This window comes from Bufo bufo, chromosome 1 (genome assembly GCF_905171765.1).
Source record: "Bufo bufo chromosome 1, aBufBuf1.1, whole genome shotgun sequence".
Classification (NCBI taxonomy): domain Eukaryota; kingdom Metazoa; phylum Chordata; class Amphibia; order Anura; family Bufonidae; genus Bufo; species Bufo bufo.
The window spans coordinates 557,040,436-557,064,194 of record NC_053389.1 but is presented as its reverse complement, the minus strand read 5'-3'; the positions used below and the strand labels follow the sequence as shown (position 1 = coordinate 557,064,194).

General features: G+C 38.1%; 1 protein-coding gene across 6 annotated transcripts in view; it reads left to right on the top strand.

The window, feature by feature from the left end:
• MAGI2 (membrane associated guanylate kinase, WW and PDZ domain containing 2) overlaps positions 1-23,759 on the top strand; it is a 1,066,131-nt gene that overhangs the window by 1,010,739 nt on the left and 31,633 nt on the right. For 5 of the 6 annotated variants that reach the window (XM_040413058.1, XM_040413064.1, XM_040413057.1 and 2 more), the window contains one exon: positions 1,544-1,682. In XM_040413058.1, the coding sequence (XP_040268992.1) occupies positions 1,544-1,682 (139 nt within the window). Of the gene's footprint in view, positions 1-1,543; positions 1,683-8,236; positions 8,351-23,759 lie in introns of those variants that run through there. The other variant, XM_040413088.1, reaches the window with a different exon arrangement.

Here is a 23,759-nt window from a genome sequence, read left to right as displayed (position 1 = left end):
ACACGGGCGAGAATTACGTGCAGGTGCAATGCGTGAGGTGAACGCATTGCACCCGCACTGAATCCGGACCCATTCACTTCAATGGGGCTGTGCAGATGAGCGGTGATTTTCACGTATCACTTGTACGTTGCGTGAAAATTGCAGCATGTTCTATATTCTGCATTTTTCAACGCAGGCCCCATAGAAATGAATGGGTCTGCGTGAAAATCGCAAGCAAGTGCGGATGTGGTGCGATTTTCACGCATGGTTGCTAGGAGATTATAGGAATGAAAGCAACCCCGGACCCCATTAAAGTCTATTCACTGTATTATTTTCCCTTATAACATGGTTATAAGGGAAAATAATAGCATTCTTAATACAGAATGCTTAGTAAAATGTGGATTGAGGGGTTAAAAAATAAAAAAATTAACTCACCTTATCCAATCGATCGCACAGCCGGCATCGACTTCTTGCTTCTTCTTTTACAACCTGCAAAACGACCTTTGATGACGTAATCACTCTCATGTCAGCGCAGGTCCTGCTGAATAAAGATAGATTTCTATCTTCATTCAGCAGGACCTGCGCTGACGTCACCGCGTTTACCACGTGGTGAGCGCGATTACGTCATCAAAGGTCGTTTTGCAGGTCGTGAAAGAAGAAGCAAGAAGACGATGCCGGCTGTGCGATCAATTGGATAAGGTGAGTTAATTATATATTTTTTTAACCCCTTAATCCACATTTTAGTAAGCATTCTGTATCAAGAATGCTATTTTTTTCCCTTATAACCATATTATAAAGGAAAATAATAAAATATACAGAACACCTAACCCAAACCCGAACTTCAGTGAAGAAGTCCGGGTTCTGGTCTGGGTACTACATTCAGTTTTTTTCTCACGCGCGTGCAAAACGCATTGCACTCGCGCGAAAAAAAACTGAACATCGGAACGCAATCGCAGTCAAAACTGACTGAAATTGCGTGCCTACTCTTGTGGTTTTCCCGCAATGCACACACGACGCATCCGGAACAAATCCGGGACGCCCGAGTGAAAGAGGCCTAATGGAGTAAAAAAGAAATTACAAATGTCAAGAAATCATAGGTAATACTCTGCAGTGGACAAAGATTATCCCATATATGTTTTCTACAGTAGGCCTATATTACTTTTTCCTGTGTGATCATAGGTACTGCTGTAATTTATGTTTCCTATGTGGTGCCAAATGTACAAAAATGGACAAAAAAAGGACAGATTATAGCAGTAGAGTCGATTCAGACTCCTAGTTGGCTTAGCATGAAGATCAACCTTCTGCTCTGTACTTTATACAAGAGATGAAAAGCATTGCCAATACCTGTTGTGTCACATTGATTCTGAGAATTGACGGTATGAACTGAACTTTTTAAGGCTCCAGTTAATTATCTACAATTACATAGTTTGCCAGAGACTCCTGGTGCAGCATCACAACACATTTGCCTTGATGTTTCTCTGACATCTCTCCAACATGCTAAGCAAAATGCTATTCTTTGAAAATGTATATTTTATCAAACTTCATCGTTTTTTTTACCTGACAGGTCGGTGATCAAATTATTGAAATCAATGGGGAAAGCACAAGAGACATGACACATGCAAGAGCAATAGAACTCATCAAATCAGGAGGAAGGAGAGTAAAGCTGTTGCTAAAGCGCGGAACAGGGCAGGTCCCGGAGTATGGTGGGTTTTCACTTTCTTAATATGATATTTGCAGTTGAACTGTTCAGGGGAAAAAACATGATTTTTTACTTTTTATAAAACTTCATTTTATGCATAGATTTTACATAATTTATTAGTGTAGCAGAGGAAAGCCTCTAGAGTGCACAGTCTTCATGTAGTATAAACACCCTTCAGTGAATGTTGGCATCTGAGTGAGATGGGAGTTAGAGTGCTCTGTCATTTGTACCACGGTCCAGAGAATATCGCAATTAGACTTCAAACTTTTTAAACATTGGTATCAAGCATGAAAAAGAAGTTATAATACTAATAAACTTAATAATAATGGAATATAGAGAGAAACAGAACAAATGTGAAGTTAATGCAGTGAATATAAATCACGCACAAGGGATTTTCAGAGTTTTTTTAAAAATGTGCCTGGTTTTGGGAATTGTGATAAAATGGCAAAAGAGGCTATACTCATCGGTTTAATCCCCCCACACATCCAGCACCGCATTCTGAACGCCCCCACCAATCTTTATTGACATGGCTACAGCTGTGACCTGCCCATATTACCTTGTGACCATTACAGCCAACCTTGTGCACTATACCATTGAGGCCAGTGATTGGCTGAAGTGGTCATATAGGGTATGTACTGTAGGTACATCAGTTCTGAACCATGTAAAGAAAAACTGTCAGGAGGACTGGAGCACAATGCTGGAATTGGTGGCAGATTAACCTGGTGAATAATATCCTTTTTTGTTATTCTTTCAAAATTACAAGCTGTGGGCAAAATTATAAATAACTTAGAAATCCCCTTTAATGTGAAAATGGTGATCAGTAATGGTAAGGCATAGACTGTGGTAGGCAACCAGGGACATATATGCAATGTAAAAAGATAAGAATAGACCATACTTAAGGTGACCATACATATTCAATAGCACGATTGTTCAGAAGACAGCTATCTACCCCAAACCATACCTTCCCCTTACACATTCAGTTCAACCAAGCATGTATGTACATTCAATGGGGGAACAGGAGAGATGTCAGATATTTCTGGCATTGGCTTATCTCCAAGGAGAACAAAAGGATCGGGCAAAAATATTCACTTCCCCCATTCATTCTCCTTCCCTTTCATGGGGAAGTTGAGAGCTCCCCATACACATTAGAGAGACGGACAATATTCCTGGCTAATGTGTATAGGGGCCTTGACGCTAGCATGGAATTGTCAAGTACTGAACAAAGATATTACTGGTTAACCCCACATTAAGGGACTAGACACATAGATTGATTCTGGGTCCAACTTAACAGGACATAGTAAGTACTACTAGGTCACTAGGGAGTAGGCGCCAGGTATTACAATTGCGACAAAATAGACTGGACTGCATTACACCTTTGTGTGGTGTCACAATTTGACAGTTTTATGTTATCAATAAATATATAATTCTATTGACAAGCAGTTACATATACAAATTTGGTGGGAGGTTCATAATGCTAATAATGACCAAGAAGGATTCTTGGAATCAGCTTTTAGTTTTATCCTATCACTGAAATGTTTGCAAATCAAAGTACTTTACATACTGCCACAGCATTGCTTATAACGTACAGGAAAAATAATCTGTCCCCCCCACCCTGGTAAATGCTGTTTTAGTACATTTACATTCTGCCGCTGTATACACTGTAAGTAACTTTTAAAACACAAATTGTATTCATGCTTAAGTCTGATAGAAATGGGTCAATATTCATTTCTTTTAATATTGCATCTAATGCCTCAATCTGCAGACATATGCACTGTTTTCTCCCACTTGTGTTAATATTCATAGACAATTTACTTTCACCTGGACTGGTGATATATGAAGAGAATGTCTCACGCTGGAACTATGAATATCAATTTCTTCAGCTTGTTTGATGCCTGTGGTGCAGAACCTCTGGGTTTACCAAGTTCCAAAGAATACAATTCTACATGTTGATCTGATCTTGAATAGTTACATTTCTTGGGTTGTCCTATCTTTGCATTGAAATGTGAAGTTAAATGAAATTTTAGTGCAAAATAATGATATTTATTATAATAATGATAGATAATAATACTTATTATTATTATGTCTGAACTTCATAAAGTTATCTTCTCACAAATAGTAGCAGAGAGGCTAAAATAAAATCTATAACAAAAGTTGTAGTTAAATAAAATTCACTATCCTAATGGGACGCTTATCATAAATGTCAATCCATGTATGCCATATTTTGTCTAAATAAGCTTAAAATGCAATGCCAATTAATTGTTTAATACATATCTATAGTAGTCAGAGTTTTTTTCTGATACAGAAGACCAAATACCCTTCATAGACCTAAATTTAAAAGATTTCATGTTGGTTGCCCATAATTCATAAGATGGAGTAGAGGAGCTTATTGCCTACTCTAATCATTGTTGTGTTCAATGCATTAAAAGTATGCAGTAACATCTAATATCTCTCTAGTGGTGACTGCAGCTACAATGTTATCTTTTTAAACTATGGGGGTGATTTATCACTGCTTTTTTGCCACTAAAGTAATGGAAACAAAATTGCAGATTATGGTACACCCCATATTTGCAACATTAGACTACTTTCACACTAGCGTTTTGGCTTTCAGTTTGTGAGATCCATTCAGGGCTCTCACAAGCGGTCCAAAATGGATCAGTTTAGCCCCGATGCATTCTGAATGGAAAAGGATCCGCTCAGAATGCATCAGTTTGCCTCCGTTCAGTCACCATTCCGCTCTGGAGGCGGACACCAAAACGCTGCCTGCAGCGTTTTGCTGTCCGCCTGACGAAGCGGAGCCAAACAGATTCATCCTGGCACACAATGTAGGTCAATGGTGACGGATAAATTTTCTCTAACACAATCTGGCACAATAGAAAACGGCATGGCTATAGAAGACATAATACAACCGGAACCGTTCATGACGGATGCATGCGGTTGTATTATTGTAACGGAAGCGTTTTTGCAGATCCATGACGAATCCGCAAAAAAACGCTAGTGTGAAATTAGTCTTATTTGCAACTTTCTGAGCTGAGAAAAAAGGGTGTGAAAATTAGCCTATTCAGCCTGTTGAATGTACCATAATTTACACCTAAAACTGTTATAAATTGTAGATGAAACCTATGCCAGCTCATAGTTGACAAACATTTCAGTTTCTGGTTTGCGGAAAGCCAGAAGATGCCTGTGCCTCTTAATATATTTATTTACAATTAGTCTTGGACCACTGGTCACCAATATCCACATTTGCCTTATTGCTGATTTATTTAAAACTTCACTTTTATTATTACATTCATAAAATAAAATAGAAAAAACTGGAGAAAGACTAAAACTTGCCTGCTGAGGCACACTGCATTTTTCTCTGTTTTGTTGATAGTATCTTAGCAACACTGTATCTAATAGGTTCGAGCAGAGAGACACGATCTATCTCCATGCTGGAGACCAGCAGATGTATCTATCTAGTAGATTCTTCTGCTGGTCTGCATCAGGGAGATATTCTCCAGCAGAGAGACACATTATATTAGATACACCGTAGCCGAGATAATGGTAACAATGTTGCAACATTGTTAAACACAGCAGAGATACACAATTTAGGCTACTTTCACATCGCTACCGAATGCGGACATAATGTCCACCAGCCATGGGGTCCGGTGGAGATTCGTACGCATTCTGGCAGGCAAGCGGAGAACCGGACGGACACAAACCGCTGCATGCTGCGGTTTATGTCCGGCCAATCCAAGACCAATTGTAAATAAATTGTGATAAACACGCCACACATTTAGCCTTGGTCTAAATAAATTTGGCGCATCCTACTCCAGCACATTTTTACTAAGACAGGAATTGGAAATGGAAGTCTTAGTAAATTGCCATCTTTGTCTATGCAGGTGATTTGGAGCTTGTATTAGATAAACCTATAAAGATATAGTAAAAAAAAAATATTGAGCTGAGAAAATTGGACCTAAAAATGACATTGCAGAAGGTGGACATTTACTTTGAGGCCAAGTGACAATCCTTTTTTGCATATTCTGCATCCATATCCACAGTGTTAGTATGCCATTGTCGCCTACTCTGGGATTAGATGTGTACTCAATTACTTTCATCCTAAGCCTTTTACTTTTACATTTGAAAGAGTTATGGAAGTGGCGGTTACCATGGCAATATCTGCTTGGTATAACTTATAACAAGGCCATCCTAATTCTTTATGTGCCAAGTACTTAAAACATTTTAACGGCCTAGTTTCCATGTGAAAAACTGCCGCTGGTCTCCATTAATCATTTTTTCGATTTGTAGCCATCAAATTTGATTTAATGAGATATTTAATTAACGTTTGCTTTCATACCACAAGTGATGGCAAATGTTAAAGGGTCATTTTCAAGGTTACATAAAATCTGAATTTATATTAATATTTATTGATGGAAAGATTAGAAGGATTGATACAGCTTTATTAGTTGTGACTTTGAAATTAAACCTGAAGCCGTTTTCACAGTCAAATTTATATTTTCTGTTCTTTAAACTGCTCAGATCACAAATACTGCCCCCTTATACCATAACTGCCATGTTTAAAGTAGGCGTTGTGCTGTATTATTAAAGAATAACTGCACTTTCACAAAACTTTTGGTGAGGACCCTGCTGAAATTATTTTATTATTATTATATAGCACTGACATATTCCGCATAGCTTTACAGACATTAGCATCAAGCTGTCCCAAATGGGGCTCACAATCTAAGTTCCCTATCAGTATGTCTTTGAAATGTAGGAGAAAACCGGAGAACCCAACGGAGACCCAAGCAAACACGGGGAGAACATACAAACTCCATGCAGATGTTATCCTTGGTCTGATCCGAACCCAGGACCCCAGCGCTTCAAAGCACCAGTGCTAACCACTGAGCCACTGTGCTGCCCAATGAAATTGAAGAAGCAGGAGCATTCAGCCAAATATTGTGCCCCTTCAGTTGCAATTGGCTCTCCTCACTAGCAGAAGACCTTCCTTTAGATTTCTCTATGATATGTGAAAAGTTTTGTGAAATGTAGTTATTTTTAAAGGGGTCATTGCTGAGGCCAGTGATTGGCTGCAGCTGTCATGGGTAGGGATGAGCGAATTTTTGTTTTCAAGTTCGGCGTACAAGGTTTGGGTTATCTAAGATTTCTGTTATGTATTCCGCTACCACAGACCATAAGTTATAACCCGTACCTTGTACGCCGAACTTGAAAACACGAGTTCACTCATCCCTAGTCATGGGTTGTTGACCCAACATCACCACTGCAGCCAGGTAAACAAAGCGCTGCGAGAAGGATTGCAGTGGTGGGGATGGGTCTACTAGGTAAGTACTGCTGCATTGTTTATTCTAGATCACTTCCATTCCCAGCAACGTCAATTTTCTTTCTAAGACCATACAATCCCTTTAAAGGAATTTTAGTTGACATCAATAAATGTAATTCAATATTAAATTTACAACTACTCCAGAAATTATACTGTAGATTCTATAATAAAATTTAATTATTTCCAACACAATGTGTGGTTCACAGAGCATTCTCTGAACCATGAGGCCCATAACTGACGAGGATAATTGATGAGAACTCTGTGCCTAAATCCTTATAAAATGTACTAACAGTCTTCATCCAACACAAGTGAATATGTTGTTTTATACGCCATCCACATGCTCCAGAAAAATAGGGTGGATTTTTGTCCAAGCAATGGACATTCATTTGCCTCACATGGGTTTGCCCCACTAAATCCTCATGCAGGTCTATGGTGAATATCAGTTTCAGCCTTCAGTTTCTGCTGTGGATCCTCTTGTAATAGCCCATTGGATTTAATATCTAATACTTTGTTTTGCACTTAGAATAACAAACTAATATGTGAAGTTAACTGTAAGTTCAACAAATTTAAATTGAATTTCAGCCCTTTAAGACAACATTGTTATTAGCTTTAAAGTTCTGTGCTGATATAGTTTCATCACAATCAGAACTCCATTTTTTTATTCCAAGCACCAAAACCTCCACATACATAGTGTTATATGACACAACTGTAGCTGTTAGAAGTCACCACTAGAGACAGTAAAGAGGTTTACTGGATACTCTTTATAATATGGAGCTTCTAAGCTCCCCCTAGTGGGAGAATTTTGTAATATTACTCTGTCACCAAAATGTTGAACATTCACTTTTTAATTGACAGAAAAAAATATTTACTTGTCATTATTTTTAAAGAAATCTCCAGTGTGTCATTACTATCCAATCTGAAAGTCACCTTACAGTTTTGAATTTCAATTCATATTAAATACTCCCTGGCTTCCTGGTACAAATGCACAGCACCTAACAGAAATGTTCAGCTTTTTTCCCGAAACACTTAGAGATGCCATTTAACATTAATGTGCTATCTATCAAAATAACCCAAATAAAATCTTGCCTATCACTAATATTAGCACTTGCATGCTTTATAAATACAATTTCTATTTCCTCTTAGATATATTTTTGTAACTTTGCTAATTATACTAAGAATTCTTTGCTAACAACTGTTCTATATCTTTGTGTCACTGTTCTGTTAATTCTAATGATTGGTCCTAGGCTGTTCCTCCCCTTCCTTTAGGAATGGTACCTTCTTCCAGTCTCTCCATGTGCATGAAAAGTGACAAGCATGGGTCCCCATATTTCTACTTATTGGGCCACCCTAAAGACACGGTTTGTAAACTCTGCATGCATATTTTCTAATCAGCTCTTGTTTCACGTGACTGTGTTTACTTAGATTTGTCTATTCTGCACTGTGATCCTGCCTTTTCTCATTATTAGTTTGACACTAGATCAGCATTCACCAACTTGTAAAGTTGTTGCTCAATCAAAGAAACACAAATCAAAAATCCAAAAACCAACATTTTGAATGTATTTTAGTCAACTGGCCTAATACCTACCTAAAAACATTATTGTTCAATTAATTTAGTATGACATAATATAAGGATAATAAAAACCTATTAGGAGCAATAGAATAGGGTGGTGGCTTCTATTATCTAATATGCTAGCAATCCTCCCTAATAATATATAGATTTTTTTCCTTCCAAAAATAAGTTGATTTATTCAAATTCTAGGAGAATGGGTCAGTCGCAGAAATTTCTGCAATAACTCACATACCACTATGGATGCATAATTTGCAGTGTTTTTCTTTGACTTGTAAAAGTTTTTCACTAGCATTTGACTACATGATTTTTGGACCTTTTTGGTTAAAGGTGGCCTACAGGACACATTAAATAGAAGTAGGTTGATGGTTGAACAGCAGTTTAACGAATGGTCATCTTTTTAACGACTATTTTACAGACAAGGCCATATACATTTTTAGTTCATATTATCTACTCTAGTCATTGAAACTGACTATGCACATTCAAAGAAATTGGATGATGGTCGAACAATCTTTCTAGTAGCATTCTTTCAAAGAAAGATCTTATGTCCAATTATCAGGCAAAAATTACAAATATTTAACTTCTGTCCTTGGGCAGCTAAAATGATTGTTCATTTCACCCGTTAAAACAATCATTTTGGTTAAAACCATCGATTTTGATCAACTTTAGACTAATGTGTATGGCCACCTAAAGTTTTTGCATTTAAAATTGATTCAATAGTTTCAGATTTTCAGTGGATACATTATTGGTGACTGATTTTTTCTTTTTTTGTTAAAAATGTATGTATGTGAGTATACTTAGAAAGAATATAGTCAAGTAGTGTCCAAGTTAAGCATTTACTCAACAGACTCTCCATTATTCAAGGTTTTTCAGACATGTGTGAATATTAATCTGATAAACTGTCTTTTATTATGTAGAAATTTGCTTTATATTTTGTGACCTATGTGTGCCTAAAACACCATTATACCTTCTCAAATAACCATCCATTTGTATGTAATTGGATGGGGCAGATATAGTTACATGAAGATATGAATTGGTTGAATAACAAAAACAATTCAGATTCTAACTTATAGGTACTTCAAAACTTTACTAAAAGGCAGTAAATCATAAGTCCGCTTGCTGTGTACCAGTTCATAAGTTAATATTATGTGAAAGTGAATGATGCACTGCATATACTTAGATTGCAGTTTTATATTTTCGATGACCGGAAGTCAAAACGTGAAATTGTTTTAAGCCGCAAATGAAATTAAGGTGTTATTATCTTTTTTCCAAAAAATGTGATCAATATTTAGATAGAGGTTTTCAGGATTGGTATATTCAGTATTCCATATAAAGTTTGGACTTTTATAAATGTCCATGTTAAATTGTTTATTTTAGGAAAATGCACTATTAATATTGGCCTAAAGGCTGTATGTTTTCCAGTCCTCCAAGTTCATATGGGTGATGAGTTTCTTATTATTATAAATGATATTTCCATTAGAATGGTTTGCTCATCCCACCCTGCAGGACAAGCATTGCTGTGTCAATTGCTTCCTGTACACTGTGTGAAGTTACAGTATCTACGGTATACATAATGTACAGCTCTGAAGAAGACAATATGATATAAGAAATGTCTATTGAAGGTCTACTGCCTTCTCAGTATGTTTATCAGGTGTCTCTGCAGGAAATGAAGTCTCTTCTTAGTTAGGGCCTTGGAAATAACTAGAGATGAGTGAATTTCATATTTTGAAATTCTTTCACGTTTTGTTTACTGGTAAAAGGTGAATTGCGTTATGGATTCCGTTACCACGGACCATAACGCAATTCTATGACGGAATACATAACAGAATGCCTTTAGAGTCATTCCGTTATTCATTCCGTCATAATAGAAGTCTATGGGCTGCATAACGGATCCATCCCGTTTCTGTTATGCAGGGGAGTCCTCACCTGCATAACGGTCACGGGACGGATCCATTATGCAGCCCATAGACTTCTATTATGACGAAATGAATAACGGAATGCCTCTAAAGGAATTCCGTCATAGAATTGCGTAATGGTCCGTGGTAACAGAATCCATAACACAATTCACCTCTTACCAGTAAACGAAGCGTGAACAAATTTCATAACTTGAAATTCGCTCTTCTTTAGAAATAACCTACATATATACTTGCAACTTATGTTTCTGTAGTTTATAGTCAAATTAATTGGAAATCACACACTGGGATATAATTGAGAAATTATATGTTTCTATAAAAGAGGAGAGATTTACTAAGCTAAACGCACCAGAATTGTGGTTCAGTTTTCACTAGTGTTCAGCGAATCGAAGTATCCGAAGTGGACTTCAATCCGAATTTCAGGGAAAATTTGATTTGTCGCGAAGCCGAATTTCCTTGTGCTTCATGGTAATATCTTAATTTTCACTGAAATAGTGGTTAATAAAAATTCATACTCACTTCATTTGAGTATGATTGGAGATCGCATGGGAAATTTCACACATGGTGACGTATGACGTCACCACGCCGGCCAGCGTGATGATCTCATTATGCACCACGCGAGATCTTCAATCAAGATGGACAAGGCGGCCTCTTCGTGCTCAAATGGATAAGGTAAGTATTTATTTATTTTTTTAAACTGATTGACCCTTGAAAGCTCTCATTTTTCATCTCATAAGCCACATTTGGCGATGAACGCGGCATCACTGTTTCCCATCATTGTGTCCTCTACTTACAAAATGCGCTTTGTGACAAAGTCATTCTTTCTGAAATTCGGCTAAGCAGCCAAACAGGATTTTTGTAAACTTTGCTCATCTCTAGTTTTCATAAAAATAAAAAAAAGGTGTACCTGAACCAGATTTATTATGTGTTTTAGACGCTGTTTTGAAAGTATAGTTAACCCCTTCCCAACATATGCTGTAGATTTAAGGCACATGTCTGATTGTTAAAAATGTTTTACACAGCAGAGAGCTGGACCTAATGTCTGTGATCGGAAATAACGCCGATCACAGACTCTTAACCCATCAGATGCCATGGTAAATTGTGACCACAGGATTTGAGAGGCTTTTCCCTGAGATCGTTGTGCTCCCGGGACCCAAATGGCTCCCCCATGTGGCGATTGAGTGAACGGTTCAGTTGCTGTGGTAGCCTTGAGCTTTAGGAAGGTTCCAAGGCTACCATAGCAATAGTTTTGAATGTATTAAATCTCCCATAGGCTACAGTGGTAATTTATCGCAGTATATGGGACAAATAATTATATTGATCACATTAATATAAGTGCAAAAAAGTAAAAAATATATATATATAAAGAAATTTTAAAATATATAAAAATTCTAATCACCCCTCTGTCCCAATAATAAAAATAAACAATAAAAAAATAAGATCATTTGCACCACCGCATCCCAAAATGCTTGAGCTATTAATGCATTAATAAAAAATCACCATGTCAGGAAGAAGTTAACTGCAGTTGTCATGTAACTGGATGTATTTGTTTTGTTAACAAAAAAGGCCTATTACGCGGAATGATTTAGTGATTGTGTTACCCATCCATAATACTTGTGTGTGTCATATCCCAACATCTGGCATAACTGATCCAAACTCACAGTATCATAGATCTCTATAATGCTGTGAGTTCAGGTCAGATAAACCTGTTGTCAGGTACAATGAATAAATACGTACGGATAGGGGAGAGTTCACATCTCCATTTCATTTTCCATTCTTCTGATCCGTCAGAAGAACAGGAAAAAAAAAACAGGATCCTGTAAAAAAAAAAAAAGATCCTATTGTATCAGTTATGCACATTTGGCATCCATTTGAACCATTTCCACCTAAGTGCGTTTTTTTTTAAACAGAAAAGGCTGAGTTCACACTTCAGTTATTTGGTCAGTTATTTCCATCAGTTATTTTGAGCCAAAACCAGTGGTGAAACCTACTCAGAGATCTGACCAAATAACTCAAGTGTAAGCTTTGCCAAACGAAGTACTGCATGCAGGAATTTCTAAAAACAAATCTCAGATGGAATTGGCTCAAACGGATGCCACGATCCAGTTTTTTTTTTTTTTTCTGTTCCTCTGACAAATCAGATGAACAGAAAATGAAACTGAGATATGAACTCTACCTAACACAGCCAGATTTGTGAATCCCGTCTAAAGAAGGTTTTTGGCCAGTAATATTTTCTTTTAGCAAAGGTTCAGAATGGCTTAAAAGAAATGAAAATAAACGTAATACTCACCTCACTGATCCCTACTGCTCCTGTTCCAGTGCTTGTGATTGCTTGTGTATCCAGAATGACCAGAAAGTAGAGACTGGTAGAGGAGCTGGAAAACATTGGAACATGAACAGTGGGGGATTAGTGAGCTGAGAATTAAAAAAAAAATTATTAAGCAAATCTGACCCTTTATTAAAATATTTTACCAGTCGGGGCAATCTGTTTTTAAAGAAAATCTCTAAGCAGGATCAACCGTACTAAACTGACCCTGCTGATTTAAAGCTTACCTTTCTTATGTAGACCTATTGTGGCTTTATAGCTATATCAGTGTTTTAATTATTCTACAAATGATTGTTTAAGAGCACTGAGGGCAAGCCGAAGCCACTTGGTGCACCTTAGCTCCTCCACTCTGCAGCACTGTAAACCCCACCCTTCCTTTCATTAATAAAGCTTTTTGATGGTATGCTTTTAACCAGCAGGGTCAGCCCTATAAGGCATTATGTCTGGTTTACTAGGGTTGATCCTTTCTGTTTTGTTTTTTTTTTATGAAAAAGTTTAACATTTTTTCCAGTGCATATGGGCATATTAGTAATAAAGCAATGAAAATGTAAGATGTTTAAGAAATTGGTGAAACACCTTCACAATTGTCTTTTTAAATGAGTAACTAATTTCCAATTATTCTACTTTGCTCTCCAATCTTTTTATTTTATTTTATTTATTACAATTAATTTGCAATGTTTTTATTATATTTCTTTCTCTCAAATATGTATTGGACTAAGGTAATAAAGCAAATTTGCTTTGTAGTACTGTGTTTAAATCCTGCCTCCAATATGAAAATGACCATTATGAATAAAATAATATGACTTTTCATGGAAGGTTGCACTGCCATAGTTTATGATTTATAATTTTACATTTGTACAATAAAAGTGATCACACCAGGAAACTTTTTTATGTAAAATGCTTTACACTTTGTACTTTTGTTCAGGAATGTGCTTACCAGATAATGAGGCCCTATAACAAAATATAAATAAGAGGACCTTTCTTTTCTTTGCTAAAGTTGTGGTACCTCCAGTTTTCAATGTAATCCACAGGGACTGACTCTATTGTACAGTATATATGCTGAAAGGACAGCGTTATAAAGTAGATAATGATTGAGTTGTAACTGTAACAGTTATATTATTGGCAGGTACCTTTTGTCCCAGAGTTAGCATAAAGTAAATTGGCAGAATGATGCCTCAATCGATCAGAAATTAAAGTTTTAAATCCATATATTTGTTAAGTCTACTTTCACACTCACATTTTGGCTTTCCGTTTGTGAGATCTGTTCAGGGCTCTCATAAGCGGTCCAAAATGGATACGTATGCATTCTAATGCATTCTGAATAGATAAGGATCCGCTCAGAATGCATCAGTTTGCATCAGTTCAGTCTCCATTCTGCTTTGGAGACGGACACCAAAACGCTGCTTGCAGCGTTTTGGTGTCCATCTGATGAAACTGAGCCAAATGGATCCGTCCTGAACGGATGCAGACGGTTGTATTATCTGAATGGATTCATCCATGACAGATCCGCACAAAACGCGAGTGTTAAAGTAGCCTAATACTGGTTGGTTATATAAGCTAAATGCGCCTTTTTATTGGTCTTGTTTTAATCATTGAAAGTCAATGTGCTCATAGAGTGTGAAGTTTCTTAGAGCAAATAAGTTAAGCTTGAGATTTAAAGGGGTTGTGCAGAGGATTAATATTGACCTTTTCTCAAGATAGTGTAAAACAGTTGTAGTGCAGCACTCACAGACTTTATGACCACACTGATATGCAACAGCCGAGCCACGACTGCAGCATCTTCAGTGAGTTCTCTATCGGACAAGCTTCAACAGAATGTGTGCCATAAAACCAGACAGCAACATTTCGGCTACATGCTAGCCTTTATCAAGCCTAGTATAGAGTGACCATATGCACCCTTTTAAAGTGCATGTGACTCCGCCCTCTACAATAGGGAGCCAATACAAAGTGTACCCCAATTAATATCATTACCAACCATGACTGTTATATAAAGGTAATTATCATAAAGACAATTAAAAAGGAAAACCTCACATGTGCCTACCTTAACCCTAGTGTGGGCAAACGGTAGCTGCCATCCGCGCTTATCAGGACTCACCCCGCGCATCTCCAGAACCTCAATACGCATGTCAATAATCTCACCCACATTCATCCAGGATCAGGGGAGTGCGCACTCGCGATTCATCAACCCTGATCATATGATGAACATGTGATCATCACATGATGAACATGTGATCATCACAGGGACCTCCAGGCCACTCCTCCTCATTCATTCTTACAACCTCCAATAGATATCCGTGACCTGTGTGCATAGAACTACGCACACAAAGAGCACGGAACTACAATGGGAGGCCATAACAGGCAATGTAATTATTATGGAGGGACTCCAAAGAATGTCCTACCCCAAATGGAGGCCGCTGGCAGAGTCCCAATGTCCCGGATCGGCCCATATGCTCCACATCCATATCCTACATGATATAAAAAAGTAACCCATGTTTATTATGTGACAGTCTAAAAACAGAATAAAAACATCTAACATACACACATACTTAATATTATATATTACAACAATCCATAGCAATTCCACCCTTAGTACACAGTTATACAACAATGTTCACATTGAACTCGATGTTGAGATAATGCAGTTGTATAGATTTTAACGCAAAGATCCATTGTAATTCCTTTTTTCTGAGAATAAGTTGCCTATCCCCACCTCTTCTGAGGGTATCCACCGAGTCTATCACCCGGAACCTGAGCTGGCTCTGTCAGAACCTTCAAACAACTGATCAGCAGGGGTGCTGGGTGTCAGTCCATTGCTGATGTGATACTAATGACCTATCCTGAAGATATGTCATCAATATTAACCCACTGCACAACCCTTCTACTTTGTTCTAACCTACTTGGATTAATATAGTGAAATACTGAAAGCTTTTAATGGAATATCCAAAAAAGGCTCCTTGCAAGCAGACATGCAACTCTTCCATTTGAGCAGAGAAAAGCATTAATGGTTAATAGAGCATTTTTTAAGTCAATTAAGTACAAATAAGATTGTAGGTGCGATACATGATTACATAGAGTTGCAGACTTCTGGTATTGAGTTAAAGGGGTTATCCATGAATTAATATTAATGACCTATCCTCTGGACACCCAACACCCAGAACCCCGCCAAACAGCTTTTAAAAGAGGCCCGCACTTTGTTAACACCGCAGCCTCTTCCTAGGCCATGTGACCGCTGTTCAAGTGAATGGGGCTGAGCTGCAGTACCAAACACAGCCACTGTACTATGTACAGCACTGGGCTTGGAGAGCTCCCTGTAACAACTGATCATCAAGGGTCCAAGTCCAGGCGCCCCCCGCTGATCAGCTGTTGCAGGGATCTGTTTATGATGGCCTATCCTGATAATAGGTCATTATTATTCATTTCTGGATAACCCCTTTAAAAAAACTGAAACTAAGCAATTTTTCTTTTTAAAGACGATTTCAAATAAGCCAGATCCTACTAACATCACACATATTAAACTCACAGTGAAGTGGGACTGGGAACATATTTCTTTTACAAATAATTATCTAAAAATACTGAAAATGCATCTAAATAATGGTGGGTTTGATTGATTCTGTGTTGACTTCCCATAATGATACACAGTAATTGTATTCCCTCTCTTCTCTTGCCATTAGCAAAAGGGAATTTTAAAGATTGAATGGGTTTTTCCGAAACATAGGTACAGATGACCTATCCTCTGGAAAAGTCATCAGTATCTGATCGGTGGGAGTCCAACACCCAGGACTCCTGCCGATCAGCTGTTCAAAAAAGCACCTGAGCTCACAGTAGCACTGCGGCCTTCTCGCAGCTTTCATTGGGAGTGATTACATTTTCAGTCACATGGCATAGGTGCAGCTCAGCCCCATAGATGTGAATGTGATACCAAGCACAGCCGCTATGCAATGTACGGCGCAGTGCTTGGTGAGCACGGAGAAGGCTGAACTCTCACAGGAGCACTCGTGTCTTCTCAAACAGCTGGTCTGTGGAGGTCGGGGGTGTCAGACCCCCACCGATCAGACACTGATGACCCATCAATAGGTCATCAGAATTTAAATCTCAGAAAACACTTTTAATTTTAAATTCCAAATGTGACATTTTACAGGGTCATCATTTTCCTTTTAAAACGCTGATAGGAAGTCACCTTTACAGTTTCCTTTCATGAGTCCTGACTGAAGGAAATGCCAATGTGATGGTTTATAGCATAGTATGTTCTTACAGTAAATAACATGACACATACTTGTACATACGCTAGAATGAGAGAAATGTCAGTTCATTGTAATAGAACTAGCTGACATTCTACACAATACTGTACAGTGATCTGTTAATGGATCGCTGTGTCACCCTACTTGTTGCTGGAGGAATAATTACAATATTGTAAGATTTAAAGTCATCTCAAAGTAAATGTGTCATCAGAAAAAGACCTGTTTAAATTTTTTATGTTAAACATTTTAAAGAATTTTTGGTTTATTTTTTATTTTCCATGTCACTATCTTTATTAAAAGTTTTTGCACTGACCACTAAGCCTAATAATAGGTACCACTTCTTGGTTTGTACAGATCACTTTGCTGCAGTTATATGCTTACCATTACATGCAGGACTATAATTACATATATCACCTATATAACATGGGATCCACCATTCACAATAGGTGATTGGCAAATCTTATCTACTCCCTCCTGACCTTTGCACAAGTCAAAACAGATGCCTCGAAAAATCTCCTATAGAAGTCAATGAGGTCCTCTACTGTCCATTGTGTCTATGGCCCATGGTGGCTGCTGTCAAAAAAGATGGCCGCCCCATATCATAATTATATCTGGTCACCATCTGGTTTTACCTGCCAAAATTTTCTGTGACACATTCCCTACAAACTGTGCAATGTGGTACGTATCGATGTACTTAAGGCTGTATTACACCAGGCGATTGTCAGGAAGGAAGTGTTCCCTGGTGTCAGGAAGAGCCAGGTCCCTGTCACTGATTGAGCGGGCACAGCCCCTGTACCTACCTGATCAGAGCAACATACATGTATGGCGCTGGTCGGGAAGGGATTAAAGGAAGACGATGTATACATTGTTTTTGTTTTTTTTATAGAAACTACAAACAGTTGGCTACAGGATTTCTCCCAAGCTGCCCCCATCTTCTAGAATTTGCTTCTTTCCTTCATATTTGTCTCATACGTGCATCTTTGACCAATCTGTCAAATTATGGAAATCATAAGATCAAAACAATAGAAGCAAAATATTCGAAATATCTTGATTTATGCAGTAGAGTTTGAGTGCCATGCACAAAAACACATGCACTTACATTAATGCTTGTCTGAGTAATGTTCTGTCAAGCAAAAAGCACTTGAGCACACAAATCATCAAGATCTGCTACTGGCAGCATCCTTTGCAGTTGCCGACCAATGAGATCCAAAATGTGCTTAGGGAAGATAGGTCCAGAGATGCTGCAGGCTGCTCACAGTAGCATAAGAAACATGCAGCCTGGCATTGTCCTGTTGAAAAACAGCTCCTGTGACGCTTTGTAGAAATGACTGTACCGCTGGTTCCACGACCAAATCAAAGTAATGCCAAGCTGTACCTGAAATGAAGACTAGAAGGGTCTTGCTACCATACATTATGCCACCCCACATCATAATCCCAGAATTAGGACAGGTGTGACATTCCCTTGTGAAGTCCTCTTCATGGCATTCAGGCCAATCTCTGGCTATCATTGCATCAAAGATAAAAGTGGAACTCATCACTGAAGAGGATAAACCCCCTTCCCCATTCTGACCTTCATTACCATCTTGCTGTGCACCGTGATGATAGCCTATGACATCAGTGGCATGAGGTCAATGGAACACCTGTAGCTGGACGTCTGGCTTGTAGCCCAGTGTCATGCAGACACCTTCTGATGGTTTTTATAGACCCTGTTTGCCACTCTCAGCTTGGGATGTGATGTCCAATTGCACTTGCAGTACAGACTGGATCACTAGGCACCATTGTTCTTGTGTGATGATTCATCCGTGCAAAGATTCGACTCTGTGCACCTCTTGCCCTCATTCCAGTTGATCGTTGTTCTACCAACCAGCAGAACACACAATGTTGAACAGTGCTCTCGGCCTAGGTGATAGTGAGTTACCATATGAAGCAAGGGCTCTCAGATTAAGCATTCTGTCCCTCTCAATTTGCAACAAGTGGTGATAACTAGCACGTCAATGAACAAGGGGCATCCCATGAGGCTTGATCTGATTTTTGAAGTTTAATGTGGCTAAAAAAAAAACTTTGCTTTCGATCAGGCTTTTATGCCCCTCCCAAATGCCACAGATTGGAGCTAGGTGCTTGAAAATTTGTTCATGTGCAGATTTTAGTGACACCTGCTACTTCCTTGATTTGCATAACTTTACGGCTTGTCCTTCTTGGTGTTGCAATTTCAGTGTTGAGAAGTATAGATAGTACTCTTGCATTTTGGATGGAGTCCTGGGTAGACAAAGGGGATAAAAATACTGGAAAGCAAAATCACTCTCCATGACGTACAGTACCAATATATCATTTTGGGTCGTCTAGTTTCTCTTTTGGTTCATTTCTAGATTTGACTTCAGGAATAGATTTGAAATGTGTCTTTGTACTGTTGCATGCTGACTTTGAGACAGTGATTAGGAAAGTGCTGGAGGGAAAACATTTTTCTCCCAGAGATCGGGTATGCATGCATTCTAGGCTCCAGTGAACTTTTGCAGAATGTTTTGCCATTCTAAAACCAGCTCTTGAATAACCTGGTAAAAATCTGCATCAAATTAGTAAAGAATTCCCCATTACTTCATCTTATGGTCGCTTTCTGGGCTTGCAGATTTTTTATTTTATTTTATTAAGTGCTTGTCTATGTATTCTACCTATTCTTACTGCTGTCCAAACATTGTGTGTGGTCATGTCATAGAGCACATTGAGCCAGACTATGCCTTTTACCAGAGGCAGAATTTGCACATTGCAGGTAAAAAAAAATCTGCAGCATATTACAGTAGTTGCAAAGTGAATGAGATAATTATAAATCTCATCCACATGTTGAAGAAAAAAATCCACATGAAAATTACAATGCGGTAGGGAATGTAAATCCATTTGTCATATTTCACCCCTTTCAGTGTACTGGGGCAAAGTTGGCAGTTAATTAGTATCAAAATCTGAGACACAATGCCCATATAATACATGGATAGAGGCTGATATTTTTTCTGGTACGTGTGGATATACCATAAAAGTATGCGGATAATCAGTGAGTTGCCAAGCTCACTATCTATCCCATTGTTGGGTATAACAGTCTACCAAACACAGTTGTACTGTGTTGTCACACTTGTAGGTTTGATTCAGGTTTTTTGTTACAGCTTTTGAAGCCAAAATCAGATGGGGATCATAAAAGAAGACAATGTACAAGGGACAGATACTACTTCTTCTCGTTTAATTGACCCCTGGTTTTGGCTTCAACGGCTACATCAAGAAACCTGAACAAAAGCTGCATGTGTGACATACCCATAATCTATTCTGAAGACATTCATTGTTTACTTTTCTACATAACTTTGACATACACGTACTTCTATCATTTATAAAAATGTGTAAAGGTTTAGGCAGAGGTTAGGCTGCATTCCTAATTTTTATAGGACATTCATATTAGAGTAGTTATGCCATGATTAATGTAAAAAAATTAAAATCAAATATCCTATAGTACTTGACAGTCTCTTTCTAGCAAACTTTAGAACCAGCCCTGTACCTCAAAAGGATCCAGAGATTGATCCATCCATTAACCCAATTGCTCTTCTAGATTTATTTCACGCTGGCAGCTAAGGGGGCATGCACTTTCTCAGGAGCATGTCCTTTCTACTATAGCAGTTGAAGGATGGAACTAAGCATGTGCTTCCATCTCGGTGAGAAGGACAAAGAAATTACAAAAAGAGCAAACAGCAGGGGGCGCTATACAGATAGACTTCAGTGAATAACTCAATGGCTATACTAAATGTTTAATTGCATGCAAATACAAAAGTATTCAGATTCAGGTACTGGTTTGAAAAATGTAGAACATTTTTCTGTAGGACAACCCCCTATGAGGTGTCAACTTTATTCTTCAGTGCTGTTTTATTAGAAGTGTCAAACAGTTTACCAGTTAAATTGTATGGCAGAAATTTACTGATGAGGAAGACAATCAAGCACACCCATCTGGCACATAATTCTGTTTATTTTTGCTAAGCCATATTTGCTTGACACTTCAAACTGGCTTACAGTTTCCCAGGAAAATGATTATGAATTGGGAATAGCCTATCAATTTACAACTATCTTTCGATATAGAGCATATTGAAGACCGAATAAACTGGGATGTTCTTATATATTCTTATATAGGCTGTACTTGAGCATTGTAAAGTTTGTCATATAGATTTGTGATTAATATAGTTATATGTAGCAGCAATGGTTGTAGAAAATCTATTGATTAATGCACTTAAGGCATTATAAGAAACTGATTTTAAAGAAGCGCACCCACAAAAAGGTGCATGATGTTCTCTGTAGTAAAGGAAAATCTTCTTACCGGTAACTGTATTTGTGAGTTATAACCTCCCTTCTGATCCTCAGCTGTGTCATGTGCCCAACACTCTGATCTCCAACTGACACGGGACAAGAAGTCTGTTACTTCTCTATTAACTCCTATGAGACTGACATTGAGGATTTCGTAGATATGCATAAGATGCTGTGTTATTTGGAAAGTCAAAGTGTCTGTCACATGACACAGCTGAGGATCAGAAGGGAAATGATAACTCACAAATACAGTTACTGGTATGAAAATTACCTTCACTCCAGTTTGCATCATGTACTTTTCTACAAGGTCAGAGAATACAATTTTTACCCATCAACCTCTAACCTATCAAGTCATGGGCTCCATAAGACCTACCCATTGGCATCTGGCACCAAAATGTTAGCAGGATGCCCTTTTAAGTACTAAAAGTTGTGATGTGGCATCTCCATGAATCAGACCTGTTTTTGCAGCACAAAATAATTAAAGGGAATGTGTCATCAGAAAATGACCTATTTGTTTAAATCACATTTTTATGCTAAACATACTTTTGTAGAATTTGTGATGATTTTCTTTTTAATTTTTTAGTGTCATTATCTATATATATATTTTTAAATGTATATAATTCTGCAATTTTCGCACTGGCCCCTAGGCTTAAAATATGTTAATACTGCCCATATTTTGAGAGCAGCTACCTTAGCCATACACACAATGGACAGAAGCTGACCCCACCAACTTCTATGGGAGAGTTTTCTAGGCATGCTGTGTGTCCTTTGCAGAGGTAAAAAATGAGTAGATAAGCTGTAATATCACCTATTGAAAATTGTGGATCTTCTGTTATGTGCATAGAGGTGTTATTTGTCATTCAAAATTTTACTTGTGGTGATAAGGATAATAGCTATTGAAAAGTTACCTGTATATATCAGGAAATCATAATCTATTATTAGACCTTGTGGCCAGTGTGAAAATTGCGGGATTATATACATTTTTAAAAATATAGATAATTACATGGAAAACTCACCAAAAAAATAAATAAAAATTTAACATAAAACATTAAACAATAGGTCATCATTTTCCAATGACACATTCCCTTTAAATTCCTTATATTGGTATATAAAAAGTCCAAAATATTTTTAGGGCCATTTGAGCATATGTCACAGATTTTCAAAGAACTTAACCACTGAAGAAACAGTTACAAAATTTGTTTCTTCATGGTATTTTTTTGTTGGGATGCAAATTCTGTATATGAGGACTTTTGAATGCACAGTGTAACTATGGTGATTTGGATGAATTTCAATCACTGTCTTTATTACCAATCATAAGGGAAAATGATATTTCATTACACATGATTCAGCTGGACTCAATTACACAGAATTCATCAGTTGCAAAAAATAAGAGAGGTTTTTTTTCTCTCAGGCTATGAGCTGAGCGCTGCGATTGGCCAGCGCTACAGCCTGGGAGAAGGAGACGCTGGCAGGCTCCACCCAGTGGAGCCGAACCTATGAAGATACCGGAGCCTATACCGGGAGAACGGAGCGGCGCCCAGGGATAATAGTAAGTGCAGGGAGATCCCTGGGCGCCGCTCTCCATGTCTGTAGGCTTAGTTTACATTTTTTATTCTAGTGAAAGGTCCTCTTTAACTTTGAAATTCTTCTTTGTATCTTAAGGGCCTTTTAGCCAAGAATCTGCCAGATAATTGCTAATAAGCGTTCATAGGAATGCTCGTTAGCTTTTATCTGGCAGTATAAAGGTGCCATGATTACCCAGTAAACGAGCGAAACACTCGTTCATAAGGTATTTGAATAGCTTTTGTATGCAGCTAAATTGTTGTTTGCCAGCTGCAGATCACGCCGTCTAATCACTGCTTCCGGCAAACAATGAGTCTGGATGCGGAAGAGCTATAGCATTAGCGATCGCTCCTCCCCATACTGTGAAGGAGATCACTACGGCGGTCTCCTCCACTGACGAGCAGACAAATGCTGGGAAGGAACACTTCCTTCCTGACAATCACCTGCTTAATTGTCCTGTCTAAACGGACCTTTAAAGAGAACCTATCATGTCCCCCAACAAAGGTGGCCACCATTACCTGTCTGTAGCTGCTGCTTAATAGATTCTGTCACTGTTTTTGTTTTTCCCTAGCCAATCCCCCTCCCCATTTCCCAAGCAATCAGTGCTGGTAGCTTTAGCTGCTGATAACAATATTCAGAGCATGCATTGTCACGGGTGCTTTAATCTCGGTGACAAGTGAACCAGAGCTCCGACACAGTTTGCTCAGATTGTACAGAATATACTGTAGCTCTGATTCACTCCCCTTTGAGGTTTAATCCCCTTTGACAGTGTATGGCCTAAGTAGCATATTGGGAGTAGTGTTGAGCGCGAATAGTCGAATAGCGAATATTAAT